Raw genomic sequence first — 24,028 nt, 5'->3', positions numbered from 1 at the left:
ACTTTTCGTCTCAATAAACTGTTTTAAATCTAAAGATTTAACGAATTTTTATCTTAATAATAACCTGTACATCGATTAATAAAAGTGACAATTTAAAAAAAGAGTTTTTTACCTATTAAATAAATTGAAGTCCTTATATGAGCGCTCGAAGGCTTCGCGACAGATCATTGTGGCAAATTTCTCGTGTCAGGATAACAGAATGTGGCAAGGATTACAGCACACGGAGGTCCTTCTTGGCGCGTATCGTCGTAGGAGCGCTCTTAGCCTGTTGCATTCGACGACGAGAAAGAGTCAAACGGTGGCACTATAAAGCTTTTACACTTCGAAAGCAATACAGCTTTCTTACAATTAGGACTGTTCTGTCTGCTGGACTGGGTGGATTTCGTCCAGAATCCGGTCAACTTTAACGCGAGAATTGGGATAAAGAGCGAGGAAGAACATTAGGATCGCAGGAACGAAAAAGGTAGACTTCCTTGTAACACCGATACCATAGAACGTAGGATATGAGGGCCTGATCCTCGTGGATTTTTAGACTTTTCAGGATAATCGATTTGGAACACAGGTACCAGTGTTTTGCAATTCTTCTTCTGTGATCCTGGTGCTCAAGGGTCATTTCTTACCCTTTTTTACCTTCCCAAACACCTCTTTACTTGGTATGTTATCCGAACATACCATTTGTGAAGCTTCGGCAAATAGATACAAGTTGTATTATACAACAACGTGAAACTTCTCTTAACATTTTTGTAGTTTTTCCCCTTTATTTTATATTTTATGCGATATAATCAAATGTTGTTACTATTGACTGTAACTTAATTCTGTAATTTGTTATCGATATTAAACTACATATATCAATTATATTCAACAGTATTTTCGTTTTAAATTTTTATTTACAACAATGCTTCCAGACTTTCCGTCTAGAATTACAAATTTTAATACTTCATATATTATTATAATTAATCGTATTTCTTTCTTCACTATTGTACCTATGCTATTCTCAAAAATGATCTTGTCCATAATTTTTTCTATTTTATTTTTGCTACTTTTTTATTGATTGAAATTCATTGAAGAATTATTCTATCTACAAATTACACAAGGTCCCAATAGTTTTCAAATGAAAAATTTTCTTAATCTTTTTATTTCTTACTATTTTTTATACCGTACATTTTCACTATTTAGTAGAAGTTTCCGAATGTCGGTATAAATTATAAATCGATTCCTAATAATTCGTAGGCCTACTAGACGTCTCGTGGATCGGGCGCGCATATTTCGTTAGAAAGTAACCTATCTCGGATATTCCCGCCTTGGCCCGTTATTCGTTGGTCAAAAAGTCACAAGTATCCTTTTTAATCGAAAAGTATGCAAATGAGATCCTTTGTTTGACACCTGCCGCCTTATTTTAACGAATGGGAAAGCAGAAGCGTCGAGTAGGTGTCCTAAAGCACATTCCGGATTGTAGAAATGGTTCGTGACCCAAATAAGGGCTTTTGTAGGATCCCGACAACCAGGATAGCAGGATGGCAGGATACCTCGCCCTTGCACGCGAGCTTTATTCGTCGTATAACGCGTGCCTCCCTCCAAACTGTTCACTTTCTTACAAAACTTTTCTCGTCGCACTAGTTTTTTCATATTTTATATTTTTCATTTTCCGTTGTTTATTTTTAGAATCTCTTCTCTTTACATATTCTACTCGATATATTCATGTTCTTCTTATTCTACTTTTCATCTATATTTTCCTTCAACGATAAATTTCAAAGGATTATAAATACAAGCTGTAGCTGTTCTGTTATTTTCTTATGTTTACAAAAAAGGAAAAATAATGCAGTAAATATATAGAAGTTTAACTTTTACACAATTCGAAACGATTTAAACTTCTGCTTATCAGTTTCGTCAAGTTCGTTTAGTCGAAGATCTGATGACTTATGCATCGAAGGATTTTCATGTAGCACGTAATTGATTGATTTGTTAAGGTTTTGATTGCATGTCAATTGTTCGAATTCAACGTACAAGATCGTTAAGGAGTTAGGAGATGGTAGAAACTTTTACGAATGCGATCGATTAAATAATGTTCAGCTTCTGTGAAGAGGAACAAGTAACTATAGAAATTAAATACGTGATATGGAGGATCTCGGTGGAAAGAATACGGCCAATTGCTCTTCATTATGACTGATTTATTTTTAATAAGAATTCATTGATAAATTCTGCTTTTGTAAGATCCTTGACATTTTTTGTGAATGATTCATATACCTTGACAACGTGTCTATCGTGTTTATCGACGGGGCACATAACGGCGCACATTGATGTTAAATTAATTACCCTGTGTCTATCTTACGTCTAATCCTGCTCTAAATAATCTTCTGGATTATATAATCCCGTCATTTAAGACCCAGACTTACTAATCCCTGAAGCGTCTTTGGCAAACAAAACGGTAAGGTTGCATAATCTTGAGGATTATTTAATCCAAGATTAACAGAGAGACAGTTGGATGCATTAGTAAATTTTTCGCGCAACCTTTACGAGATAAATTAAATGTTGATTTACAGATATACACTAATTATATTTCCAAATATATTCGATTAATTTTTTAAATAATGTTTACCTTTGCATGTAAAAGAAAAAAGTAAAAGTTTCTTTTCTTTCTTAAATTTATTACATAGAACTTCTCTGTGATTTCATTTCTTTTATCCAAATACAGAAATGCTGCTTTATAGCTCATATATTTATCGCGTCCAACAATATGAACGAGAAATCGTTTTTAAGGAATTATTGTTAATATAAATTATATCATAACCTTAGAAACATTTCGAACAGGTATTTATGTCTGCCATAAAATCGATTTTGATCGACGCGTGACTATGTATAGTCTGCGTTGTAGATGATGCGCTTAAAATTGTAAGTTACATTCAACCAAGACCGAGTAGAAACAAATGGAAAAGCCGTATAGAAACTGTCTTTGTTTAGAAATTCGAAAAGTACCGAGGAAGAGAAATCTTTGGTATTGGAAAGATATTTTATTCACTACACATCTCTACTTTGTATCTTGTTTAATAAAATATAGATGTACATGTTTCAAGTATACTTGTTCAACATAATAACTTGCATTTATTATGATTGTAATACATTTTGAAATATTGAACTCGTAAGGTACTTTTATCTCTTGTTACTTTTGGCTGCAGTGTACCATAAATAAATTTATCGACGAGAAATTTGGGAACGTTACAGAAATTGTTAAAATTGTAAAAATATCTTGAGATTGTTCTCTATGTTCGATCGTTAAGATAAATATTGACCTTGCTAGTAGAAAAAAGAACCTTTCAACAGGGTGGAAATAGGACACATCCTGCGAATGTTCCTTGGGAAAGTAGGCTGCATGTTTCCCTAATACTCGAGTAAACAAGTTTCGCTTATTTTTTACATCATGCGCATGTATTTTACACGCATCACATGAAGTGCAGGACGCACCGTTTGTAGAATAACAATTGAAAATATATCCATCGAACGATTATGAAATAATTCTATATCGCTGAAAACAACAAAAGGAACGTTTCAATGAATTAGTGAAATTATTATGAATTTGCAATTTGATAATCATCAAAAGTTATTTAACCCAATTTCATAATACGTGGCATACACAATTTATCCCCCTTTAATGGTTTAACAAATTTCTTTATCCGAGATTTCCAAATTACAGAGTGTTCAAGTATAAAATACAATGTATTCCTTTTGTTTCTGTAATCATCCGTTTATCGAAATGTAACTCACGTAAAGACATTTGCTCGTTCTTTTTGAACGATCATAAAAATATTTTGGACGATAATTAAAAAAGGTCATCTTGCGTTTCTAACGTGTGCTATGCTTGAAAATATAACGTCTTTCACGTTACGATTGTTTTATCGAACAAATTTAAAAATACAAAGTACCTTGATTATAAAATTGACTAGTTAGAAAATTAAGCTGTACGAATACATATTACAACGAATAAAGGATTCATATAACAGCATTGTTCAATTAGTAACCATTCCATGCATTTATATAATAAAGATTGTGACATTTTTTCGAGACCTTTAATATATTCAACAAGCTAGTGATCCCTTATCAGTTCTTCCCATCGTTTCTGTTCTCCTGGGATAGAGAGGTCACACAGTACCCTTACCTACATTCCCATGGGATAACGTGGAGACGCCAACAAGGATAGAGTCAGCCAGCAACAAGCGTAAGAACGAACGGACACCGCGTCCAAATATAGGGATGCATTTGTACATGAGACTAAAGGCGATCCAGAGGGGATATACGTAGAAGGTGTTATCAGGATTACAGATCCTTGCAAGCGGTTCAGCCTCCCTTCGCACTATGTGAAAGGGAGAGGAATAGTTACATCATAGCAATTGATCTTGAGGTAGAGGCGCGAAATAGAATTGATATTCACGTATTGAATTTACATTCCTGCTATTCTATATTATATAATTGTATGACATAGTAACGTGGTATTATGCTAATTCAGTCACTCGCTTCAAAACATTCGCTCGTACTATTGATAATTAATTTTCCTGAGATACGTCGTATAGAAGCTTTATTTTTCGAGTTGATGAACAATGATCGGAATAAAATGTAACAACAGTAATAATTTAGAAAACCTATGATATGTCATAGAGGATCAAAAGGATTAATACAGTATAAGATATAATACATAAAGGAGAAACATACTTCTTCAATTTTTGAAGGGATAATTTGTACTTCATAAATTTAACATTTGGCGTGCGCTCGTGCAATAAGTGTTTAGTTATCTGACACATGTTATTAATTATTTATTTTCATTCGTTAGTATGTCTTTCTAGAAAATATTTTAAGGAGGATTTTATTATTTCAGGAAATAATCTGCTTCTGAAGTAGTGCAATACTTTCAAATACTTGCGAGTCAAAATCGGTTGAACACAGGCACATTTAATTAAGGACTATCTTGCCAGGAATCTTCAAAGAAGTTGCAAACGATTCCTGTTGTTCTTATGAACTCCTGATATTAAAACTCCTTATACTGGGCTTAAATCTAGGATCAACGTGATCCTGTAGGCGTTTAGTCTGCTCCTTACGCCAATAAAGGATTATACTATACGTTCGTCGTATAAAACCCTGATACAGAAGACCCTTCGATTTTAACCTAAACAAGACAATAGGAAACCAACCTCTATAGCTTTTCGATTTCTTTTCCACGTTCCTACTGACTAAAAAACTCGCTCATCCTTAAAAGCTCAAACACTGAGCCTTTCTTTTTCGTTTCCTTCTTGCTGATCAATTTAAATTCCCTTTATACTTTGCGCATAGCATACAATATGCATGCTACATTTTGCAATACTCTAACGGTGCAACTCGTGTTTCGTAAAATACTGCAATTTCATCGGAAACATAGTTTTAAGGAAGGCACTTATTTCGGCCAATGATCCTAAACGCGAGTAACTGTACTTGTCAGTTCCGTAAATACACACGTTCAATACCGTACGATTATACAAGAATTCATTTTGCATTACGTTTTATATATTTTACACATGGTTTTCGCGTTTGTTCCACGATATTTTTGTTATCATACGCTTTTTTAAAAGCAATTGGTCCCGCTTATAACGTTAGCTGAAATAATTTAATGATTCGCAAAACTGATTGATATCGAAACTCTCTTACGAACGATGAAAAAATTAGCAAATTGCTGCAAGATCGATAAAATGCATTTTCCACTTTAAAAGAGTAATACGTTCGTAGGCCGTTGCTCGCAAATAAGTCAACTCGTCCTCGAATTAATCCTTGATCCTCGAAGCAGGTCGAAATAATCTGAGATTAAGCCTCGCACTACGACATCCCCGTACAAACGAAGTGCACGAGGTGCTTGTATATGTGTAGCGTTATTTCGAGCAAAACGGGGTGAGAACGAAGAAAGTAGTAAGAGAAAGAGAGGAAGAAAAGGAAAAAATGGCAGGAGAGGCCGATGCGAAAAAAGGTCGGAACATGATCTTAATTCCGTCGAATAGGGACCCCCACAAATCTCGATCTTCCTGCTTAGCTGAGTTGTACCCGGTAGAACAGAAAAGACAGAAGGGAGAAAGGAAATAATTTCCCTAGGTCGACCTGGTTAAGATTCATAATTTACGATCTTGGAAATAATCCGTGGTGTAGAATAGAAGGGAGAGGGAACGTGGATAGAGGGGAGAGGAAAAAGTGTGTGTATGAAAAAAGAGAGCGGAGGTAGGACTTATCCTTTGATCCAGGATTTATTTAACTACGGTCCTAGCGCGAGCTTATCCCGGGGGAGGTTTTAGCCATCGAGGGGCCACGCTATTGATTTTTAGCTCGAGGATTAAAAGCGCACTTCCGTGATGCTGTGTGCAAGACAGCGTATGTGTGCATTGTGTACATGTGTTACAAAATAATCATCGACATACAAGGCGAAAAAAGATAGATATATAGATAACATTTACACTCAACATTGTTGTAATATTATATACTATACGGTAATGACTAAATTGTATAATATATTATACTTTTGTATATGACTTAGAGAGAGAGAGAGAGAGAGAGAGAGAGAGAGCGTGGGTATGAGAGTAATCGATATTTCTTTTTACAGGAAATAAAATATATAATATTATCTTGGCATTTATTAAAAATTATTGCACCGAGAAATATTATCATTATAATAATCTGTTGTATAACTGCAAATTGTACAATATTATGTCAGAATTAATATAAACTGGACACATTATACTGGCTATTAAGCTCTAGCATCATCGTAGTATGGAAGGACAAACTTGGATTAAATTCGGACTTGTTCCATACGTATTGTATTTTTCAAGATATACTGGTCAAGTATTTACTCTTCGTGGTTAATATAGTTGATACTAATAAGCTTAGAAATCTGTTCTGTTCTCATTCGATGATATTTTCATGTGAATACGAAGTGCTATAAACATTTGTACTTAATAATGATGTGATGTTCAAATACATATGTACATTTATCAGTAATCTAAAGAACAAAATTTGACGAGAAGCTCATGGAGATTTCTTAACTGAAGTGAAGTAAATAATACTATTATAAATATTACCGTGGTTAGTACGAAAATATGAAAATAAAATGTAGAAATAAATAATATCATTTCAATAATGAATAATAAAATAAAACAAACTTTGAGGCACATTACATAATAATTACAAAATATAGACATAAAGAAGATTTACATGTTAATATATTTGAAAGAAAATAGGATAGATTCCCTTACATTCTGAAATTTAGTTCTGTTATACCGTGACCTATTAGTTCCATCTATGGTGAAGGAGGCATTTATAAAAATCTAAAAGTTTATTTCGCTTCGGGTCAGGCAAGAATAAAAATAACCCTGCAGCGTCATACACTACATCTCTGGTAGATCTAGTTGATCCAACTAAGTAGAAATACTTACATATTAGCAACTAAATAGTCAATGTGAATTGCATAATAAGTTTCTTTCATACATAGGTATATTAAATTTAAATAATCGTATACGTTTCAACAAAAATAATTCCAACCTTTAACAGTCACACATACTTTAATGAAACGCCAATAGTTACTATACTGAAATATAGTGTTTCGTTAAACCTCTCTATGATAAAAAGAAGTATAATTTTGTAAATTTTCTAATACCGAAAGTTTAAATAAAATTACATCTCGAAAAAAACAAATATTCATAATATACCAGTAACAAAGTATAATTTTAACGAAAAATTGCTGAATGTATAGCAAGTATGTATATACAGAGTATGGTACGAATTGATCATAGCGATATTTGAACTGATCCTCAACTTAACGTCACAAAAGCATTTTTCAAGCGAATGTTCATTGACATTAATTGAAGAGGATATTAGTACTTTTTTTTTTATAAAAAAACTGGAATTTTTTGAATAACATTGTACGGATTGATCATAGCGATATTTGAGCTGATTATCAACTTAACGTCACAAAAGCATTTTTCAAGCGAATGTTCATTGATATTAATTGAAGAAGATATTTAATAAATTTTTTAAAAATAAAAACTGGTTTTTTGAATAACATTGTACGGATTGATCATAGCGATATTTGAACTTTCATTGATATTAATTGAAGGAGATATTAATACATTTTTTAAATAAAAAACTAGAGTTTCTTGAATAACTTCATGTACTTTCCTTTTCTTAATCTCAAACTGCATGATATATGTATTTTCAAAATAATTTTTCCTTATAATCTAAAAACATGGAGAAGATATTCTATATCTGTTTACAAATATGAGAAAACAATACAAGGGTTGTGTCTGTACATTGAATAAGAAAGAATAAAATAATTATCCAGGACCGGCTATATAGCTCCATTAGCTACGGAGTTTCAAAAAACCAATTTTTGAAATTTTTGTCTATCTGTCCGTCTGTCTGTTTGTATTTGCATCACGTAAAAACTACTGAACGGATTCTGATGGGGCTTTCTCTGTTGTATAGCTTGGTGTCGGAGAAAGAAAATAGGGTACGTTTCATCTTAATCCGTTTTGTAGAAACTGAGCAACAGCCTAACATCTGAGTTGTATACGTTCCCATGTTTTGTAGAAAACGAGCAACGATTACGTTATTGTTCACGTCATGTTTGTTCTGAAATCGAACCTTTTCGTAATATAATATTTTTTACTGCAGAAAATAATCTAACTGATAGCACAAAAGGTATCTGGCTTTTCATTCATAAAAATTCATCTGCTCAAAAATCATTCCGTATATTAATAGTCCACGCGAACGAAGTCGCGGGCAAGAATTAATTCTATTTAAAAACCATAAGATGATTTCGGTTTATCATAGAGAGAAAATATTTCCTTCTTCACTAATAAATTCCTGCCTTCATTCGATGCTAATTATCTTTCGCTTGAAATAGTTTTCAAAGCTCAAATATCATGATAATTGATGCGCGTTTTAGCCCGTATAAATATCCCGTAATCGACTTTAAACGCGGTCTTTGCTAAAACGGATTTTTATTCCGAAAGATAAAAATTACATTGACAAAGATAAATCCAAAGCAAGTTTTGAATTAACACATAATCTCATGAGTATGTAAATGCACGCATATAATAATATGTATAGCCGAGCATGGTCTTGGGTATGGTTACACAAATGCGTAGCATGCATATTTTGAAGTGTAGGATTTAGTGATCGCTGTGGGTGATTCGATGAGATTATCTAATTTCATGGTGTCAGAAGTGGATCTCAATTTAAAATGATCACGTATTTTTTTGCTACAAGAATGGTTACAAGATAATAATCACGCGTTATCATAATTTTAGAAACGAGGTCATCGATATTCTAAATGGAATTTCACACTTTCACCTAATCTCTCGATCTTTATCATGTTACATTAAGCTCGTGTCACGTTATCTTATTTTTATCTGTATTATTGTTTACGATTAACCTAAGATGCAGTCAATAAAATTAATTCTTTGAACAAAGAGAGTGATTCACGCTACATTTCGTGGTTACAATGTATGTACATTGTGCATACAGCATCCAAAATGTACGTTGTCATATGATTTACTTTTTAATAAACTGTGCAAATAATGTATGTATAATCTGTCAAATCCATAACGAAATGGTGATTGTAATCTTTCAATATAAAATTTAATAGCGCTACAGTTTTATAGGGAATAAAAATGATCGATAATATCATTCTGAGAATATCATTTTCAGCAGATAAAAGCTTCGAAATATATGTACGTTTCTTTTTTTTCTTTAATAATAGTACGTCACATTTATGATTAAATGTTCTTAAAACGTATCATACGCGATTTTTAATTTTAAAATGTTTACATAATTTTCGCAAGAAGATACGCCTCTACATGGTATTCTATAAAAAAAAACTCGTTGTTCTCGGCAAATAATTTAAATGGCAATATTCTTTTTCTCGTTACGCGCATAAAGTGAATAATAAATCCAATCGTTTGTAATTTCTTGAAATATATCTTTGCCTGAAATTGGACAGGCTCTGAAGCGATTATGAATATTGACGAAATTTGGACCAATGAGAAATGACAAAAGATGGGCATTGTTGAAAGCTGCGGAACAGGTAGGTACAGCATCCGCGTGCAGAAACCGCTCCTTCCTCTTTTCTCTCTCAACGTCTTGTTTCGCTGGCCGATGAATGCGTTATCTGGAACGCGATTCCTTGCGGCGTAAGCGCGTGCGAGCAGCTGAAAGTGCAATGAACGGCACATCGGAAATCCGAAAGCTAACGATGCAACGCACGAAAGGGGTTGATAAAAAAGTCGCGGCTTACGAGAAGCGCATGGACGACGAACCGATCGACGGCTTTAGGAATATACGGCCGGTTATCTTCACGGGTCACCGGCCACGGCTGCTGGCTTAATCTTCGCCAACGTCTGACGAGAGGAAGAAGACGAAGGAGTCTCACAATCAGAAGAAGAAGGGTCGACACTTATCTTTATCCGAGCGACTAACAACCGTTGAGTGCCACTTGGCTCCTTCGTTTTACCCGCCGCGCCATAACAACGATTAGCCGCTATGTTTTAATCTTTTAATCGGTCCTTGCAGTTTCATCAATCTGTAATATCTTGTAGTGGAATAGCGGCGACATTTCAATAACATCTCAGTCTTTGCCGTTTCTTATCGTTAAGATGGGAGAAAACTGCCGCCTTGTGCGATTGAGTCCATCCTTTTCCTTCGTTCAAGTAATTGAATTAACATTGTAGCATCAAAGAGTAGTTTAATCTTTCTTGTCAAAGATCTGATTGGTGCTTCTTAAATAAAAGTTTTCATTAGAACTACCCTCTTCGTTCTTGAGAAACATGGATTGTTTTTAAAATAGCAAGATAGAACTTAAATTATTGCTTGCTGACTTTCATGGATAAATACGTATGATGCCAATTTTATATAATTATATATATATATATATATATATATATATATATATATAATTCGATATCTTTCGATAAAAAAAACGTATGTTTATTACACTACACCTGTAATGCATATTGTATGTTATCATCATAATAGTATGTTACACTATGTTGAATGCAAATATATTTCAGATTAAAGGAAAGAAATAGGAATTAAAATATACCTTAACGTAAGGTAATAATTTTTTTGTACATACAATATACAGAGCTGTAAATGTATACCTAGAGCAGGAGAGACGAAACGATACTGCGAGATTAGCGAAGTCCGATGCCTTACTAATAAAGCTTTTTATCCCAAGCTTGTAAATCATTGATTTTAAAAGACACGTTTCAATGAATTTAATGAAACTGTAGAATATTTCACATTGTCAATCCCTCTTAACATTTGAAGTTGTTTGCCACATTACATATCATGCGTCTATAATTAACTATATGAGTATCTTTCCTCCTAAACTATAACAATAGTCACGTATTTTACGCCGCTAAATCATAACCAATCAAAATAACCTTAAGGTACACCAGCTGTGTGTTCAAAACTTATTTATATCTTTCAACACTTGCTTTTTAATCGTTATTTAAATTTATACCAGTATTCTGGCTGTATACTTTTTATGACTTAATACGGTCACTATCTCGGCTACACAAGTATTAGCGTTTTATATTAATCATATTTCGCTGGTACGATTTATCACTGAATCATTATCTTCGGGCTTTCCATAACAAATTGAACAGCCCCTGTTTATTAATATTTCTCCGAAAGACAATGTAAACTATCTCGAATAAAAAGATGATTTATTCGACATCGGTATCGGTTAATTAAAATTCTTGCGGAACGCGAGGCGCCCTGGCGACAGTCAGGTGCAATGTCGCGAATGGTTATGGGCGTCAGCGAATAATGTGTGCGTCCCTGCGAGCACGAGCTGTGTAAATCGTATTAGGGATTATTGCACGATCAAAAATATCCCCGTAGGATAATCCTCGAAGGTGGCAACGATGTGTGAGTGGCATTAACTCTCGTGTGTACCATGACGCGTGTAGGTATACACTGATCCCCTCATCTTCGCTCTTTCTCTTTCCACTGTATCTCCAACTACGTTTTCCAATGTACTGGTGGATACGAGCTTGTGTGTGCATGCCACCACGTCGGCCTCTGCGAAAATCCACGCCTCTGCATCCTGTTTTCGATTTATCTTTCTCCTCTTTCAGGCTCACGATGGGGCAGGTGATGTCATCGATGGGTGCCTCCGGCCCTTTCCGTAATCACGCTTTAAATGTTTATTCCCGGGCGTCTATTCGATTAGATTCCAAGTAAAAAAAATCTTTAGATGCAAGGCAAATACCCCGAATTTACCTCAGCATTCTAGCACGCGTGGGACTATTATGTTACATATTAACTTTTGTACAGGTCTAGCGTAAGGTATGCATTAACATTTTAATTTGAGTAATATTTGTAAAATACTTTACACGTGTTTTATGCGATGCCAGTAATCATTATAATGGATATATTAGATATTAAATAAATTTTTACCGTGTTTCTTCGTCTTTTATCACTAGAAGATTGTATATAGAATATAAGGTCCATTAAAAAAGGCATTAACATACGAGATATTTATTTTATGTTTCAATATTTATTTTTCAATAATTTTTCAGTATTTATATAACGCATATTTATCCAATTTAAGTAAAATATGAATATTTAATACAAGATGTTGGTATGTATTAGACGTTTCGACAAATTATTCACTCATGCGACATATTTTCATTTGCATCTTTGTTTGCTCTCGAATTAGAGAAAAATACTACTACCTTGTTAGAAAGGATAAACAAAGTAAAACATATTTTTTAACACAAGAATATTACTCTGTTATTATAATGTAATATGTTACATGATGATAAATGCAAATATGTTCTAACCGTATCGATCTTGGATTTGTAGGGATATTATAACAGAGACAAATATCTTATTGCATATATAAATAGATCAAGGAAAATATGAAACTTTTATATTAATAGAAATAAATTTTAAGGCGACTAAATTTCAATAACGGTAATTTTCTTTTGAAGTCGTCTTAGGAACCTTAAGAATAGCCTGAAGCAGGATAGAAAACAGAAAGGATGTGTCGTTGAATCACGAATTTGCTCTCATTGTATAATCATAATAGTCTCTTCTGCAGCCTTAATATTCTAAGACTCTTATAAATATAGATATAAGACAACATCAAGTCTCCGCCGACAACGTCTCTTGACTTTATTTTTAATAGGATTTGTTAATTGCTTTTTCCTTATGTTGCAACGCGCATGGACAAACAAACTGTATACTGGATCCGCGACGAATTATAAAGAGTTCCTCCACTCGAAAGCTGATATCATAATTATTTTCACATTCACATCGTCCGAATTTAAATACTTATGTTTAACTACTGAATTTTCAGATGTGATTAAACCCCTGCAGCCAAAATTTTGTACACCAGTAAGAGAAGAGATTCTTAATATCGATTACAGATTTTTAATTTAATTTGAAACTTGGGGGATAATTATTCTCGTAGATAAAACGTTTACTATCGATATAATAGCGTGCTAACAATATAAAATAAATAGCATATCGACAAGCAAATAAAATAAAATTTGGAAGCTATAGACATAGATTATGTGAGTTGCAGAATCCAGAGCTTCAGGTTCAATCTTATAGGTTTTGAAACACAATTACCAAATTGTATGTTAAATATTTGTATATTATAAAATTGTTAAATTTGTATTGTATGTTATAAAAATATGTACAAGCATTTCCGTTTATGCGAAAAGTAATTTTTGGCTTACTTCGTATTATCAGAAGTGTGCTATGTAATTATAAAGTTTCGAATTCTGTTATTGATATTATAGTGCTGACACCAGGAATTATTGCAAAACATTTGAACTAATTAGTACAGACGGATATGAAGTACACGTTAAGTTTATTATTTTACATCGAATAATTACTATTCGATATTTCAATTATTCAAGTTTTTTCATGGTAAAATTTATTGGCGTATCATAATTGAAAATGGAAGAGGGAATCTCGATCCTTTATATGAAATTTAACAAATCCACGATTAAATTGTATTAAATGTGGAGCGAGGTATATGAAGATATTTTCGTACCAAAATCGATTGATTTCCTCGGCACACGTTATGCAAAGATAAAAAGTCGTGAGATTCGGTCATATTATGTTGAAATTTTGATCCATTCACTAACAACATGATAAATTATAATGAAGACAATGTGGTCCACTCTATGCTACAAACGTTTCTAGCACTTCCGATATCACATCTACCGAATCAACTAAACATCATAACGATTTTGAAGTTTTTCCAGGATAAAAAACAACGAATCGCTCTTTCGGCAATCGTCAATTATGTAATGTACTCAAAATATTGGCGAACTGATGCAATTACTTACCCATTGAATTGAATCAATAATCTGTTCCTCGATGTTAATCTATCGTTTATACATATTTGGACATTTTCATATTATTTATATTGTATAATAAATAGATAAAATATACTTTTTAAATAAAACCACACTAACCTAATTTTGAGCCATAATTTTGAATCTCGGCCAACTACGTACAGTTAGTAAATATCGATACATAAATAAAAGAACAATAGTTGGAGTTGGATAAAAATTAGTTCTACGAAGATACCTGGATCTAGTAAGTTTAAGTGGTTGTAAATTGAGTTTGTTCAACGTTAAGGTTTTACAATTGCAACGATTAAAACACGTGTTTCTATATACCTACATTCTACAAGAGGATATAGATTTTATAAAGCGTCAGTCATTTCTTACAAATAAATATAAAGCTAGAGTAACGTAATATGTAGGCATATTACTTATTTTAGCTTAAGATTACCAGTGTTTCATTTAACCCCAGTTATGGAATACTTTTATACCATAATTCAGAAATTGTAACAAAGATACGAATATTTTATATCAAATTGCATCAGATGCTGACATAATTTATGCACGGTAACGTACACTATTACAGGAATGTAACCAAACGATTATCTTGCGCCTAACATAAAATTAAACATAGCATGTTGCCAGCTGTTCCGTTGTAGTAAAAAAAAAGTTACACTTCTATGAATTTTCTAAGCTAACACTTCTAAGGTGACGCAAAAAGAGATCGCATAAAATAAAGAGAGCCCCTTGGCATCTGCTACTTTTTCGAATGAAAAGGTTTCTGATCTGAACGTATGCAACACGGAACTTCGATTCTTTAAGAAACACATTGGCAGTGTGCGAAAGAAGACGGAAAACGGCTCGTCACCTTCGAACAGGGGCAGGGCAATCCTATTTCTTTCTTATGCAAAATCTTCGTACGCGTAGCCGTGTTAAGGGATTAAAAGTCCGCTCCGCAGGGTCAGCCGAAGGCTTAGAACGCCTAACAAGATTAGCTTAAGACGCCGAGTCCGCATACCCCGAGGATTACACATTATGTATTCACCTGGATGTATTCACGCAGAGATCTAGTTCGAGTTCCTGTTTGCGTCGAAGACGATGCTCGCGAAAGCGCGGCTTACCAGAACGACGCGTCGGTGACCGCGCGATTCGATCCGTTCAAGTGATTTCCCGACCAATAGACTTGCGTATTAGGCTTCCCGTAAGTGATAAGTTTTTATTCGCAAATATTCTTGCAAGTTTAAGACCACGAAACAAATAACTATACGCTGCATGCAGCTCGTTGCTGTAATGCGTATTACAGAAAGAAGAGTTTCAAATTTATCGAGCTGCTGCTGCTCACTGAGAAAAAGATAAAATATGTAATTGATAGACTGTGGATGTTTGTGCATTTATAGGGAATTCAAAGGCGAAAGAGACAGATAGAATACCCGTGCGGGGCAAAAATGCATGAAACATCAAGAAGTATAGTATTTGTTATGATATTTATATAGTGGTTCGTTTCAGAATCTATATCGAAGAAATACGTATTAGGTTATTTTCCTTTGTGATACACTATAGATTACATATTAGAGATTATACACATTTTTCGATAACTTTATTTACATCTTAATTTGATGCATATTATGTTGAAACTAGCAATGCGAATTCATAAGAGGGAATAAATAAATTTCATGTAAATGTTTTGAACTATGATCGAAGTAATTAACTTTATTAGAATCGTAGTCGTGTTAAGAACAGATAATATGAACAGAATAATTAATAGTTCGTGTTTAATCATATGTCGTTTTACAGTAGAAAATTATTTTCTCAAAAATTTCTCTTACCGTCTTGTGAAAATATTATTTACGTTTATATTTGAAAATCGTATGTTTTCAAGCTCTATGTTTGGAAGTAATAAGCACAACAATAAAGTTTGATTATGAGTGATTACAGTGTACGCTTCGGTATTTGGCATAGATTTAAGTAGTAAAACTTAATCCTAACATATCCGAATAACGATAAAATAAATAAAGGCAGTGTTTATTCGTAAGAGAATTTGATTCCTAAAGTTCGAAACCTTTTATTTAATTTAGAGAAACTTGAAAAAAAGAAAAGAATAATACTTCCACGCAGTAGGGAATGCATTAAACCTTCGATCATTAAGGTGTTATCTAATGCCAGGGCAACATTTTCATAGGATACGACATAATCTTCCGTGGAAGAAGAAATCACACGCGACTCTGTTGAGCTCAGCTGAGTGTATTGTAATAATAGAGTGCGTTTAGACAGCGATCCTATAAGAGTAGAAGAAAGAGAGCAGCGTCGAGGGGGAGCCTTATCTTCCCTGGTTGACTAGAACTTTATTTCGAGGCGAGATACGGGGTCTCTCCGCGGCTTTTAATGTCTTTTCTCTCCGTGGTTTGATTAAGAGAAGCAAGCTCCGACAAAGGTCCCGTGGCAAGAACGTGGAAGAGAAAAGGAAGAATGCGAGTGCCGGAGATAGTGCGCTGGCTAAAGTCTTGAGTAATTGTAGCCTTATGGTCGTCAGCTCGTCAAAAGTCACATTTACCTGTAGCACCGTGACGATTCAAAACAGAGGTGAGACTTTATTATCCGTTATTCCCTGCTGGGAATTCTATCAGATAACGACAATTGATGATGTACAGGAATTGTTGTAACTGCGTGACAAACGTAACAACGTATAGGAATTTACCCATGTTATATTTTCGAAGATAAAATCAAATATAAAAACTTATATTAAGAATCAATTAACAGTTATACGTGTGCAATAGGCATATATGTAATAGGCATACGCGTATGGCAATTAATTAAATGCATATGTAAAAAAAAGTATATCCATCGTAGTAGGCGGAAATTCAACACAAGTAAATATCACAAAATATTTGTAATAGCGATGATTCTTTTACCCTAAGTTACCCTAACGTTTATGACGTTATATAATATTTAAGCAGTGCGTAAACGTAGTTTTTTCTAGAGGGACGAAGAAAAAATAGCAATAAAAATTTTCTTAGGCGGATACCACTGATATCAAGCAAGGATGGTACGAGTAAGTGGTGGTTTTGGCAAGGGGATGTTCTGATGCGATTTCACGCTGGATTTGCCTAAGATCTCCGCTAAGGAGCCCTTTAACCCTCCCCTTTTACCCTCCTCCAGCCTTCACCCTTCCATCACCGATTCGATGCTCGTGGCTGCCGTCTTCTTCGACCCCTCTCTCTTACCGACCTTAGCTTGCTCCGACCAGCGTCACTTCCCGAGAAACCCCCGAAGATTACGTGCCTTAGCACAATGTCGCATAAAATGCCTTCATTGTTCAAAAGAACCGGCGAAACTGTTGTGTTTCAATTATAACCCTTCCTGCGTGGTATTTCCAGTTGTGCGAAAGAAGTGCGATTAGCCACAGAAATGTAGCAGAAACGTGGGAATAAGATAAGTAAATTATACATATGATGTAATATAGTCGATATTAAGTCGATGGTAACGTAATACGTAATACGTAATACGTTAGTAATACGTAATATATTAAATTAAAAAATTCTCCATAAATGTTTACTGTTTACAATTAAACACAATGTTAAGATTTTTTAATATTCTACGAAATGGAAAGGGACGAGACTCAAAGAAATTGAAAGATAGAGGTTTAAAACATCATTAGCAAAATGAAACTCGTCGGTCCTCCGGGAACCCATAAGCTCTTTGAAACGTTTATTTTTCCATGGCAAGTCGAGAAGGAATCTTGCTCAGTTCCTTTGCATATCCGATCGTCTTTGATGTTACTTCAGAACGCACGCAGCTCTCATCGATCTCCCTAAATATTTTAGATCGTCCGAGCAAGTGGAATAGCTAAATCCAAAGTGTTCCTCGGCCGATGGCGGGTTCAGGTTTTGCTGAAACCCTCGTGGATTAGGAGCATTCGTGTTGCGCGTATATCCGTATTTTAAGGACGCGTGCAAGCCACTGTATACAGTACGTTTGCTTGTGTGTGTATCCTGATTTGTGCCGGTCTCTCTCTCTGCGCGTGTATGCAAACCCTTATGGCTTAAGCTAAGGCTAAGGCCGAGGCTCTCCCGTGGGATTACTACGTCATTCTGCAGGACTCTCCGGTCGCCGGAAGGATCAGCTCTCTTCCTTCTGAGGATTTCGTGGAGGACTCCATCCCGTTTCTAAATCAGGTTGTCAGCCACAGGCTGAATCATTTCATACCGTTTAGCGCTTCTTTCTTTTAAATAATCTTTGATAACTTTCTTCTTGTTATAGCCGTAAGGTACATATATCTCTAGGAAATAGGATACATCTTGAAGGTTGTGCGACATTAAGGATGCATTGCATATATTGTACAATTATAAATGGCAATTTGAATAATTAGATATTCGCATTCTAATACTGTAACGCATTTAAGCTCTGTAATTGCGTTGGAAAATATTTTTTGATAATTCTTTCCGTAAGATTCGTATTCATATTTAATGAATTTTGACAAAATGTCTAAACGATAATTGAATTTTTCTCAATTGCGAATCATCTGGTATTTTTTGACGAGAATTGCTTTCTTATAAGAAAGACTTTGTAAAATAATTTCCTAAACAAAGTGACTTGTACAGGTGGAAAAGATATTTTCTACTCTTCCTCTTATAAAATCTTCTTTCCCCTCTCTTTCATCGTTCACTGTAAAGGAAGCCTAGATTTTCTATAATACGTTTTTTAATTTTCGAATTTCCTTCCTTTTTTCTTCTCCAATTATTTTGAATATAAAATAAAAATTCCATTTGTCAAATATATTTCGTCCTTCATTTATTTCAGAAATTTTACATACAGTCCCATATAAGTTAAGCGTTTCTAATATTTCCTAAAAATTACTTTCAACTTTTAACACTGTGACTAAATGTCTCTATTTAATAGGAACGGATATTTCGAGAAAGGTGGTCTTCCTACAATTTTTCAATTGTGTACATCTGACGCGAATACGATAGCTGAAAATCATTTAGAACCACGCTTTTTCAATGCATTGACATATAAACGTCTGACACTTACAGGAAATTCCTGCGGTGTAAACACTGGCTTTAGCCGAAAACAGTTCAGCGGCATAAGTCAGACACTTGCAAGGAATCCCACGTTAGGCGAGAATGATTGTCAACATTCCAATTTCTGAAATTTTAAGATCATCTATATTTTTTGATAATTTTTGAGAGTTTGAAATTTTAGACTTTTACATTCTTTGAAACGAGATAATTCACCGACGCATAAGAACATTACTCGTAGAAAAGAATGAAATTACACTTGTGTGATATATTGAGCTTCGACTAATTCTTAACGACACATTGTTTCATTTACAGTTTGTACGTACATGAAAAAATGGAATTCCATTAACTTGTATAAGTAAATAAATTGATAACTTGGTAAATTAAAAATTGTAACTGTATAATTGTACACAATTTTGGAAACGATTTTTATTCTGTAGGATATGATACTTCGAAATAAAATTTAATTTGTTATCGTACAAAGAAAGAACCGATGCGTATGTGTCCCAACCACCTGTGAATTTATCGAGAATCATACGATTACCTATAAGTAAGGAACAGCATTTTTGATTTGTTTCTCCAACGTGTGTAAAAACGAACAGTGATCATTTTTGATAGTATTTTAAACAAAATATACATATACACGGAACGTATCGTTCGCGTCATACAGGTCTCCATTGTATGTACAATTGATAAATTTTATGCAACAATAAAATTTTTTTGGATATGTTATCTTGTTTATCCTCTCGCTACAACGCGTATGTGACGCACTAGTTGCTTATTACAGTCCCATAATCATACATACGTGACGCATTCTAAAAGCTCCTTGGATCGTCTACCTATCTTTTTTTTTTTATTATTACATATATACGTAAAAATATGTGACATATTATGCAACATGCTGAAAATTGGAAACTCGAGCTGCGAACAGCGACTTTTGCCTTAAACGGCAGTAGCGAAAGTGTTAAATCAATGCCGAGAGCCTGAAATTTCGCAACTTAAAATCTTGAGAAACGAAGCTATTGCTTATTGAATTGTTAAACTTTGCAAACTGTTTCCATACAGTCAAACAATAACGAAAATATTGCAGATGCTTAGGATGACCTATATTCTTTAGAAACGTGACACGAATATAATATTTAGCGTATAATCCGCCATATGAAAGATAGCGCAAAAATTAATTCAATGCTCAAAAGCGATGAAACAAATTCATACAAACGATATGTTCGATTCAGATTACAAACTTTGTATTTCGCACGTTACGTGAAGGAATGGCCATATATACAGAATCGAGAAATGTCAACCTATGTGTAGCTATCCTTAGAGCGAATAAGATAGTATCATTTGTTTTGCTAGCCTACTCAAAACTATTATCCAGTACAGTATAGTACAACGGTACAACAATTCATTCCTCGAATGTTTTTCACATATTGAATTGTACATAAACACGGCATGTTTGCTGTGGTATATACATTTCGTACGTATATATCTCTGTTTCTTAATCTAGCACTATAAACCCTGCGTAAAAACATCCTGATATAACTTGTTAAATTAACATAGTATTTAATGTCGTTTACGCTACTACGTTTATTGTATCCAGAATCTAAGCGAAATCATTATTTGTTTAAAAGAAATCAATTAAATTTACTCAACAGGCAGGCATCGCGGTTTTTCCGCAAACAGCATACTCTTATTTCTAGGCAATATTGGTTAACATTGCATAACTAGGGAAAAATCCATCCATCAGCTTCCACCCCGATATCTCGGGCTCAAATTAAACAAATAAACCGAATCTCATGTTAGCTGTTTTCTCTGATACGCTGCAAGACTTTCGAAAGCGACAGACTGGTACCGATAAGAAGTTTCGCGATATTGTTCTTGAAAATCCAACGAATAATCCGTCCATCGCCTATCGGTAATAGACGACCGGAACCTGTCCTTGGTGCCACTTAAATCATCCCCCAATGAGTTGGCGCTTACAATAACTCGTTACCGAAAATCCAAATTAAGCTCCTTAGTCGAGAAATTTACGAGACGTTCTCCCTCTTCGAGAATCCTGTCCCCGCCCGCCCCCCCCGTCCCCTTCTAGTATCTTACGAAGTTTCCTTCCTTTTCCTTCGTTCGACGCAGTTTACCAAAGTAATTTTAATCTTTCGAGTATAGTGCGTGCACACAAATGTCAGTTACCGCGACGAACGACGAGAAATCGTACGAACCTGTGCAGATGTTGGAAAACAAACTCTTCGCTCGTGATGTGTGTGCGTGTAAGCGGGCGTACACGCGCATATTCCGCATATAGATACACGCATATGCAAAACACCTATATACATAGAAACGGATATACATACAGGGAAACGGTAGCGGAGTACGAGCGAACAACGCCCTTCTCTTATTCTCTGTCTTGTATAAGAGCTTACTCTCTAAGCGTCTTAGGGCAAGTTTTCACCCTTGCTTTCATTCAACGGCGACGCATACGTTGAGAGAATGATCTCGACTATCGAGTAAAACGCGCTTCGGAGGTTCGGATCGAGGTTCAGTGAAATACAAAGAGATTAATATTTGCACGACACAACTAATGAGTCCGGTAGAAAGAGAGAGAGAGAGAGAGAAAGAGAGAGAGAGAGAGGAAAGATCACGTTGTTATATCAAAAATGGTCCGAAATAAAAGATTAAGGAGACGTATTAACTCTGCATCCTTACCAGTCACACGCTTTTCTTTCATCCGTTCAAAGCTTACATGTTTTTTATTTTCAACCTTTTGATGCGTTTTATTCTTCTCATCCCTGCATTATTTTTATAAAAGAACTTGAAGCAAATTGGGAATTATTTTTAAATTCTACGTATAACATATAAACTTGTTACATTCGTCTCTCTCATTTTTCCGTCTTCTACATCTAGTACACCAATTAACTGAGATAAAAAGTCATGAAAAGACAAGAAATAAAGTGTCGATGAAGTCCAGAAGAGAATGAAATACGATTTCATTACGATCTGCTATTTCGCGCATTTTTCAATCGAGTACGGTATTGAGATGTGTTTTTTAGCACGGTGCGTGATCCTGTCTCTAAGAATCGGCTAACACTTAGATTTAGAAGGTTTCGTCGCGTGGCTGGTGATCTTATAAGCCACACTAGCCGTGAGGTTATCTCATTACATCTTATCTGGTGCTTTCTCCCCAATGCGAGCTTAGCGGTGCTGTAGAGCTTAAATCGCACGCGAACTCACGGACACAGCCTTTGCATGCACGCAAATGGAGCACGACCAAACGATATCAACTTCTGATTTTTTACGTCGCGAATATTACGAAGAATCTTCTTGATCGAACATTTGTCGTAACGCTTAATCCATAATAGAAACGCATAATCTGTAATACTAAATTGCGTTGTATTGCTATTGCGAATCGAATGTTACACTGTATCGATATTTTCTAAATTAATCAGACAGAGCATGAAAATTGGCATTACAAATGTTGAATCATGCTGCAAACAATATGGTACGTTGGGATAAAATTGAAAACACGACACGGAAGATTGAATAAACGCGAAAGGGAAAGACTTCGAAAGAGGACGGGTGTAGATAAAGAGTTCGAAAGAGTTGGTCGCTTATCTGTAAAGGCCGGCATCCGCCGGATCAGCTTCAGATACCAAAAACGCCCACACTTTCCTTCTAATGTACGCGCTTAGGTTAAGTTTCAAGAACGGAAGTGGCAGACTTCCATAGATCGCAAATTCCGTAACGTGCTAGGACGTGTTTGCCTCCAATATTTTTATAGATTCAGATTTATTTGCAATCGACAAGATAGACGAACATTGAATAATTTAGACGTTTGCTCGTGCACGAATATTATTTCTCCTACATTAGCCTAGGTTATTATAGTAATAAAAGATACTTCTTTTCTTCTTACATGTAGAAAACATTTGCAAATACCTTCGTGATATTGTCTTTTATTTTATACTACAACAATAGACAAGATTTTTCATTTACCTGTGAATTGTTTTCGTTTAAATTTTTACCGTCAAACATGGATTCTAATATCCCTATTCTTTAGTGGAGGCTTCGGGGCACAGCTTGATTCGATTTTGAGAGATTAGACAAAATCGTCTTGGATTACCAAGTCACCAAGACGAAGGGGAAACCTTAGGATCGAAGTCTCGGCCGTACTACGAGTCATCTGCATAGCTCTGCTCTTCCGGATGTAGAACATTAGATTTGGTGCGGATTTCTGTTCTTGGAACAAAGAATGCAAATTGTTGGCAGTATTTATCAAATGTTCGAACAAACATAATATTTTGATTTCTATAATACCGTTACAAAAATCATTCAATTACACGTAATATGTATTTCCAACGAATTATTTGCAGTACAAACGAACTGATTTATATTAAAACGAAATGTAAATGCACAAATATCGTAGTTAATCTCAATCCATCTCCACTCTGTAATTTGCAGATTTCATGGATATAAATATAAATATAGAATTGAATATATAATAGAATGATGTGTATGTATACGTATGTGTATTATACATATGTGTGTATATGAACAATGGAAAAAAATTTTGTTTTCCACCGTAAATTACTTAATCAAAATTTCTCTGCAACGAGGCAAGGAATTTTCTTTTCTCTATCGATGTATCTAAATGAT

General features: G+C 34.6%; 1 protein-coding gene across 5 annotated transcripts in view; it reads left to right on the top strand.

Moving 5' to 3' along the window:
* Window positions 1-24,028, top strand: part of LOC122571564 (homeobox protein dve-1) — a 58,591-nt gene that overhangs the window by 19,108 nt on the left and 15,455 nt on the right. The window contains exons 1-2 of one of the 5 annotated variants that reach the window (XM_043735489.1): window positions 15,464-15,570; window positions 16,549-16,949. The exons of the other annotated variants lie outside the window; for them this stretch is intronic. Coding sequence (XP_043591424.1) covers window positions 16,889-16,949 — 61 coding nt within the window. The 5' untranslated portion in view covers window positions 15,464-15,570; window positions 16,549-16,888. Of the gene's footprint in view, window positions 1-15,463; window positions 15,571-16,548; window positions 16,950-24,028 lie in introns of those variants that run through there. 5 annotated transcript variants of the gene reach the window in all.

The sequence above is a fragment of the Bombus pyrosoma genome, linkage group LG10, assembly GCF_014825855.1.
Source record: "Bombus pyrosoma isolate SC7728 linkage group LG10, ASM1482585v1, whole genome shotgun sequence".
In the NCBI taxonomy this organism is placed as follows: Eukaryota; Metazoa; Arthropoda; class Insecta; order Hymenoptera; family Apidae; genus Bombus; species Bombus pyrosoma.
This window is presented reverse-complemented; position numbering and strand designations above follow the sequence as displayed.